This window comes from Tupaia chinensis, unplaced genomic scaffold, assembly GCF_000334495.1.
Source record: "Tupaia chinensis unplaced genomic scaffold, TupChi_1.0 Scaffold000628_1, whole genome shotgun sequence".
NCBI lineage: Eukaryota > Metazoa > Chordata > Mammalia > Scandentia > Tupaiidae > Tupaia > Tupaia belangeri.
The window spans coordinates 2,347,838-2,355,941 of NW_006160148.1; the positions used below are offsets into that span (position 1 = coordinate 2,347,838).

An 8,104-nucleotide genomic window follows, 5' to 3' on the forward strand; every position below is an offset into this window, starting at 1 on the left:
AGCGTCTTTTCTGAGCCTAGATTCAATGTTCTCAGTCTCATCTCACCTCAGCTGGACTAGGCGCTCACTAGGGCCTGCACCATGTCTGCACGGCTCTGTCCCAGCCCTCAACGTAACACGTGTCTCATCAACGTCAGCTGGGGCCTGTCCCCCCGCGGGGCCAGAGCCTCGCTTCCTAACAGCCTTCGTCCTGGCCAACCAGGCCTTGCCATTCCCTCATGTTCTTAACTAAGCCCCTTTCCAGACTTGTCTTTCAGCCCAGCGTCCCCACATTGGCAAGAAGTGTCCCAGGAAGTGAACCCCAGCATGAAGGCAGGTGCAGAGGTGAGCCAAGGCCCTGAGGGGCTTGGTACCTGTGCCCTCTACCTCCCAGATGGCCGGCCTGTGAAGTAGGCTCTGGCATCTGGGTTCAAACCAGACTGCTCCTCCACTTATTCCCTAGTGATCTGGGGAAAGTGATTTCGCCTCTCCGCACCGAGCTTCTTCCCAGAGCTCCTGCAGCCCTGCCGGAGGTGGTCTGCGGTCAATGCGCGGTGCCCAGCACCAAGCAGATCCTTCCAGAACATTAGCTAGAATCGGCATATGACCACACGGATGGGCCGCCACGGGTTCAAACACGTCACACTCACCAGGTTACAGACCTGTGCGATGTCGGTTTTGTCACGACTGTGGTGGTCACCAGTATGTTCGCATGCGCATAGTGGGGGGCACCAGCAGCGCGGGTCTGTCACAGCAACGTGAGAGGCCCTCTAGCGGAGCAGGAGGGGCGTTCACTGCAGAGCCCGGCCTCTCTGAGCTTCACCACCTGCTGCCTGTGTGGCCTGGGACAAACCTCTGACCCTCCACTTCCTCATGGTAAAATGGAGATGAGAATGCTTTATAGGAGGGCCAACAGGTGGGGGGCAGGCAATTAAGGCGCCAGACTTAACCCATGGCTGACTGCGGTTTGAGTCCCAGACCTGGTGGCTGGCTTTCTCATCTCTCTCTCTTTCTCTCTCTCTGGTGAGCACACATCCCCTATAGCAAATTTAAAATAATTATAATAAATAAAATAAAATAAATAAATAATTTTTAAAAACCCATAATGCTGAAACCAGCAGTTGGCGTGGTGGTTAAGGTGCTGGACACTCCCACATGGCTGACCACAGTTCAAGTTTTGGACCCGGTGGCTCGCTTTCTCACTCTCTCTTTCTGTGTGTCTTCGGTCAAATTAAAATAAATGAATAAATTAATAAAATTAAATTTCAAAAGATTCTTTTTAAAAAATCATGCTTTATAGGGTTACTGAGAAAATTAAATGGGGAAAACGCATGGGAAACTCCATCCGGTGCCTGCGTACTGTGGCTGCTCAGTAAATAGTTTACTTCTTTGTCCCATCAAGTCCCTGTTCGATAGTCGCAATGACAGCTCTTACTGTCTGTCCTCTGTACACCCCTGCCCTCTCTTTCTAGGCTTTTGCCATAGGCCACTGCACTTTCTGGAGAGAGACAGAAAGAAACAGTGAGAAGGAAAGTGAGAAATCACCCCCCAGGAGGGATGGCTATACCACAGCCCCTTCTCCTCCATTTTCCTCCTAGGATTTTGGGCACGGACAGACACCCGGTGTGATTTTTAAGCCACCAGGTCGAGGACTCGAACTGCAGTTGGCCATGTGGGAGTCCAGTGCCTTAACCACCACACCACCTGCTGGCCCCATTACTGTCTCCCTGTTGCAGACAGGAAATGAAGCCCCAAAGGCTCACCCACAATTCCACATGCACTCGAAACAGAGGGAGACTAGAAAACACAGGCCTGCTGGCTGAGCCTTTATCCCGAGGCCTGGCCCGCCAGCGTCCCTGCAGCGTCCCTGGTAAGAGTTTGGACTGCACGGGAGTCGGGCCGGGGCGTCCTGACTTGCGAAGATCTCTCTAGCTATCTCTCCAGTTGGAAGCCCAGCCCTGCACAAACTCCACCACTCACACCTTGTCCCTGAGACTGAGCCGTTGTTTTATCAGCAGGGTGACTTGGAGATCCACCGGGTCCCTTCCCAGTTGGGAAACTGGGGTAACCGACTGCGTCCCGGAGCTGTTTCCTGTCTGAGGGTAATGAAGGCCACACCTGACCCCTAGGCTGCTGCGAGGCACAGAGACGAAGCCTCCCCGGGGCTGACGCTGCCTCCCACACCCGGGAGGACGGCTGCTGTCGACGTCCAGACGCCTGACCGTGCTCTCCCTGGGCACCTCCCTGACCAGGGCCACTCAGCGGGCTCAGGCCTCTCTCCCTCTGACCCCTTAAACTTCCCAGCTTCTGTCTCAGTGTCTCCCAGGAGCACAACCAAGCATCTGGAACCTTCCCATTCACTGAGCGACCCTGCACCCAGGGCGGGGACGCGGCCCTCCATTCCTGTGCGAACTGGCCAGTGCAGCTTGTCCAGCGAGGGGGCTGGACCTTGGGCGGCCGAAGGAGGAGGAAGGAGCGGGAGAGCTGGGCAGGGAGGGCGGGAGGGCAGGGCGTGGCTGGCGCAGACCTGGAGCACTCCTGCTTGCAGATGTCGATGATGTTCTCCACGAGCAGGTTCCTCTGCAGCCCGTACACCCCGTGCCGGTCCATGACCACCTCGTGGCGGCAGGAGGGACAGCGGAAACGGCCTCCGGACATGGACACCGAGCCACCCCGGGTGGCCCAGTAGGGGTTTGCAGCCTGCAAGTGGCAAGGGCAGAGGTCAGGCTGGGCTCCCTTCTCAGACCAGCCCCTTTCTTCCTTCCTCTTTTCTTCTTCTCCCCTTCCTTCCTTCCTTCCTCCCTCCCTCCCTCCCTCCCTTCCTCCCTCCCTTCCTTCCTTCTTTCTTTCTTTTCTTTTCTTTTTTTTTTGGTAGTTTGCTATTGGGCACATGCACTTGCCAGAGAGAGAGACAGAGAGATAGAAAGAAAAGGAAACTGAGAAGTCACCCCCCAGGGGAGATGGCCACTCCACAATCCCTTTTCCTCCAGTCTCCTCTTGGGATTTTGGGCACACACGCACACGTACCTGGTGTGATTTTCAGTCACCAGGTCCAGGACTTGAACTGCTCAGTCAGCTAAGTGGTACTCAGCTGCCTTAACCTACGCGCCACTGCTGGCCCCATTCCCTTTCTTTTCTTTTTCCTCTTTTTTTAGAGAGATTTTTTGCTATGGGGCGCATGTACTTGCCAGAGAGAGACAGAAAATGAGAAATCACTCCCTGGGGGATGGCCACACCGCAATCTCTTCTCCTCCAGTCTCCTCTCGGGATTTTGGTCACACACATGTGACCAGCTTGGATTTTTTAAATGATTTTTTTAATAGAATTATTTATTTTATTTGATTTCTCATTTGTTTTAATTTGACCAGAGACACACAGAGAGAGACAGAGAGAGAGAAAATGAGAAAGCAAGCCACCAGGTCTGGGACTCAAACCGTGGTTGACCATGTGGGAATGTTCAGCATCCCAACCACTACACCATCTGCTGACCCCAACCCCAGGCCTGAATTTTAAGCCACTAGGTCCAGGACTTGAACTACAGTTGACCAGGTGGGAATCCAGCAACGTAACCATTACGCCATCTGCTGGTCCCTCCCTTTTCTAATCTGTTGTCCTCCCAGCTTCCTCCAACCACCCCTGGCAAATGAAATGACCAAGGACTTGAGATGAGAACCGACCCACTTCATATCTAAGCAATCAACAGGTTGGAGCCAGCAGACCTGGGTTCAAGTCATGCTCACTCTCTGGGTGACTTTGGGCAAGCAAAGCTGATCTCTCGCCATGGCTTGCCCACTCATGAAATGGGCATTATAATTAGAGCAAGCTTCTAGGGCTGCTACTTGAAAGATAAAACAGTGAAAGAGCAGTTTGTCAAGTGCCCGTCTTCCAGCCAAGACACCAGCTCCCACTCTGTGTCAGGGAGACAGAGTCCCTCCTGTCCCCACAAGGCAGGGAACAGCCTGGGAGGGAAGACGCCTCCCTGACGCCCTGTGCCCAACGCTCTGGGCCCCTGCCGCCTGAGCTGGCTCCGGCCCAGGGCTCTGGTTTCCCCCCTCGGCCTGCCTCCCCCACTTATCACTTGAGGCATTTGACTCTTGACTGGAGAGTCAACAGCGGCGCTGGGGCAGGGCGGTGATGGTGACATGCGTCATGGAGACGGTCTGGGGTGGCCAGAGCCCTCCCCAGGCCCCTCAGCCCAGCCCAGAGGCCTGTGCAGGGGTTCGTTCCTGAGGGGAAGGAGCCAGCCCTGGCCGGCCTGAGAGAAGGGCTTCCATCCAGGCAGCCGGCTGGCCACCGGGCCCCAGGGCAGCCATGCCCAGTGCTGACCTGGAAGGTGTCGTTGGCACACTTCCGGCAGAGGTTGTGCTGGCACGGCAGGATGACCACGGGCTTGGTGAACATCTCCAGGCAGATGGGGCAGATCAGCTGCTTCTCCAGGTTCTCCATGGCGCTGCCATCCTGGATCAGGCCGGACTTGTAATCCATGTTGCAGGGGCTGCCGGGCTGCGGGGGCCGCCTGGCCGCTGCTTCGTCTGCTTCCTCGCGTGGACCTGGGGCTTGCCCTAGTCACAGAACACCTGCTCGCTCTCCGCCGCCCTTGCCCGTAGCCCCAACTCTGTCTGGTCTGAGGCCCCTCTGATATTTATAGCCAGGCCACGGTCACATGCACCGGGAGGGACCAGCTGAGCATTCCGATGCCAAGGGCCTGGCGAGGCTTGAGTTTCCTCCAGGCCTGAGAGACCAGCCCTCTGGAATCACATGTGAGGGTGAGCAGTCGCTGTTCCCCGGGACGGATGGGGGTCGTAAACAAGAACAGCCTGTTCGGAGGGAGACTGGGGGCGGGGGGTGGGGTAGGCACCCGGAGTTTCTCAAGCACTCGGTCTCCCCTGCTCCGGGCTGGAGAGGCAGGACGGACCCAGCGAGTGGACCGCTGGGATCTGAGGAGTTAGCCAGCGCCCCTCGCTGACCTAAATCAGTTCCCTCATAGACCAGGGTCGGGGTGGCCCCTGTGTCTGCGCTGTCCCTCTGCCTCGCCCTTGAGCACAGCACTTTGCTGGGGACCCTGAAGCCCGTGCCAGCCTCCCTCCCACTCTCAGCCACTTACTCCGTCCCATGCTGTGAGGGGGTCTCTGGAGACATGGTCAGTTCCCTCATTTTATAGAATTTGAAGTGGGTCTAGAGAAGGACCTTGTTCAAAGTCACTTAGGGACGAAATGGCAACGCCAGGAATCTTGTTCATTCATCAGACGTGTTCCTCGGTACAGTACTACCCAAGGTGACAGGCGAGCGCTCAGTCCCCCGGCCCAGATCATAGCCCAGGAGGAGGGTGACAGGAATAGCTCCCATGTGTGGCCAGGAAGCCCTGCCTTCTGGAGGCTCAGCAGTTAGGCTGAAGCTGGCGCTCTGCACGAATTCGCACTTTTCTCCATGTTTTTCAGGACGTCTTCCATGTGGACAAGTCAGTCTTAGAGAAGTTTTGATCTTTTTTTTTTTTTTCCCTTGCTTCCATTTTTTTTTTCTTTTTTCTTTTTTTTTTTCAGATTTTTGCCATAGGGTGCATGCCCCTGCCAGAGAGAAAGAGAGAGAGGGAAAGTGAGACATCACTCCCCAGGGGAGGGCCGCACTGCAGTCCCTTCTCCATTGTCCCCTGGGATTTGGGGCACACATGCACATGCAGCAGGTGTGATATTCAGGCTGCCAGGTCCAGGACTCAAACTGTGATTGGCCACATGGGAGTTCAGCATCTTAGCCGCCATGCCCTGCTGGCCCTCGACGGTTGTTTCTAAGGTAGAATATCATGCCAACTTGGGGTCCTAGGGGCTACAGTGTTGGGGTGGAAGGCTGGGAGCAGTGGCTGCAGGCCTCAGGGTAGCCGGGAGGAAACTGTGGGCACTCTGGGGGTGTCGAGAACACAGGGTGAGCAGGGTGGAGCAGGGTGGGCAGCAGGGACAGAGCTGGCCTTGGGAGGAGGAGCCCATGAGAGGAGAGAGGGGGCCTTGAAAACAAAGGGCAAGAGAATTTGGAGGACGGGGCAGTGTCCCTTAAAGTGTGAAGGGCGCCTTTGTGCCGAGTTCACCACTGGCCAGGTGCTGAGCTCGGCACTTGGTGCTCACTGCTCCATTCCGTCAGCTCAACCCCCTGTGCCCTGAGAACCATGGGTCTCCATCCCCCCGCCCCCACCCCGGTGGAAGCCCAGGCTCAGCGGGGTAAGGGAACCTGTGTGAGGTCACGCAGCTAGTGAGAGGTGGCTACGCACACAAACCCAGGAACGCTTGACTCTGGAGTCCATTCCTTCACACCTCTGCTGAGCGGCATACGGGGCGAGCCAACCCTGCCGGGCCAGCCAGGGGTCGGAGAGGACGAGGACTGGAAAGGGGCCATCCTCTCTCCCTTACTCACAAGACCTCGCTTTTGTGCAGGCACCAGCCAGAACTGCCCACCAGGAAGTGGGTCTCCACTGCCACTGGAGGTAAGCCTCAGCGCACGTAGGTAGTTCTCACAGCAGGACGCACCCTAAAAGTCAGGATTCCGAGCCCAGACCTCCGAACCCAGAGCACAGTTCCCTCTCTCTTAAGCTGAGGGTTTGTTGGAGATTTCTAGGGAGATTTTCCAGCTGTGCCTCAAATTCATCATACCCCAAGCAGAATACACCATCTTCCCCTACCCCGAGGTCCGAGGTCCTCCTTCCATTTGTCTTGTCCTGTCTCGGAGGACGACACCACCACCACCCATCTGTACCGGGCAGGCCCCTGTCCTGCCGTTGCATGTCCAGCCCCTAGTCGAGCATGGCCCTTGTCCCGTCCCTGTCATCCGTTTGCGAGTCTGACTCTCTCTCTGGACTTTGAAGACTGTGAGGCCAAAACCGTCAGTCTCTACCTGCCTCTGTGCCCCGAGTGCCTGGCAGGAAGCAGGCACTCGCCCAGCGCACCTCAAATGAGTGGACGAGGGAATGAGTGAATGAAACAAGGGAGCAGTTGAGGCGCCGTCAGACTTGGTGAAGATGAGGACGGTCGAGCAAGTTTGCTGGCTGAAATGGCGCAGCCAGAGGGCAGAAGGTCCTCAGATACGGGCCTGAGGGTGAGGGGGTGACTCCCAAGGCTTTGGGCAGGAGAGGGACTCTCTGAGTCTTGAGTCGGGAGGGTAAGAGAGAGGAAAGGATGAGGGCGAGGGTCAGAGGTGTTGGGAGGTGGAGAAAAGGGTGCCTGCATGTGATGACCTTGGTCCAGAGAGCGCTGAGGTCAGCCTCTGAGGCTGCTGCAGCGGGAGGGGAGCAGGAGTGCGGGTGGGAACAGTCCAGACAAGCCAGTGTGGACAGGGAGTACCTGGGGTGGGGTGGAGGTACCGGAGCCTCGGGGCGTTTCCCCACAGAGGTCCACGAGGAGCTGCCCACTGGTGCTGTTGACACCACGCTTGGCAGTCCAGGTGCAGACCAGAGCGAATGGACAGTGGGAGCCCATCCAGCCCAGCACTGGCAGGGCCTGCGCTGCTGAAAGTCAAGGGGCGAGGAAGGGAACTTCCCGTGTGGCCGCGCTGGCCGTCAGACTATGCCTCGTCATCAAATCCTCGCAACAGTCCTGGTCTTCGTGTTTTACTCCCAGGAGGAAACGAGGCCAGGAGACTCAGTGAGCACGGCCAAGTGGCAGTGCCAGGCTGGGGTTCGCACCCCACCTGTGCTCCTTTCCCCGTGTGCTGGGTGCTGCGAGAAGCCCTCCCATCCATCCTCTGTTCCGTCCTGCACAGAGTTCAGTAGCAGGGATCATGATTTTCCCTATTTTGCAACCGAGGTACAGAGGCTCAGAGAGGTTAAGGTGGTTAAGGTCCCCAGCTGCGAGGGACAGAGCCAGAATCGCAACCTAGAAGTCATAAAGCAGTATTACTACTACCAGTTATGAGAACATACTGTCGGGACCAGCAGTTAGCGTAATGGCTATGTCGCTGGACTCCCATGTAGTCGACCGCGGTTCAAGTCCCGGACCCGGTGGCTTAAAACTCACGCCGGGCGTGTGTGCGTGCGTGCCCAAAATCCCCAGAGGAGAATAGAGGAGAAGGGATTGCGGCGTGACCATCCCCTCTGGGGGGTGATTTCTCGCTTTCTGTCTCTATGTCTCTCTCTGTCTGTCTGGCG

The 8,104-nt window shown here is 56.8% G+C and overlaps 1 protein-coding gene across 2 annotated transcripts in view; it reads right to left on the reverse strand.

The window, feature by feature from the left end:
* Positions 1–4,583, reverse strand: part of TRIM63 (tripartite motif containing 63) — a 22,524-nt gene extending 17,941 nt beyond the window's left edge. For both annotated transcript variants that reach the window (XM_006159433.3, XM_006159432.3), the window contains exons 1-2: positions 4,306–4,583; positions 2,507–2,679 (exon numbers count right to left, since the gene is read on the reverse strand). In XM_006159433.3, coding sequence (XP_006159495.1) covers positions 2,507–2,679; positions 4,306–4,464 — 332 coding nt within the window. In that variant the 5' untranslated portion in view covers positions 4,465–4,583. The remainder of the gene's footprint in view (positions 1–2,506; positions 2,680–4,305) is intronic.
* Between the last annotated feature and the right edge of the window lie 3,521 nt (positions 4,584–8,104).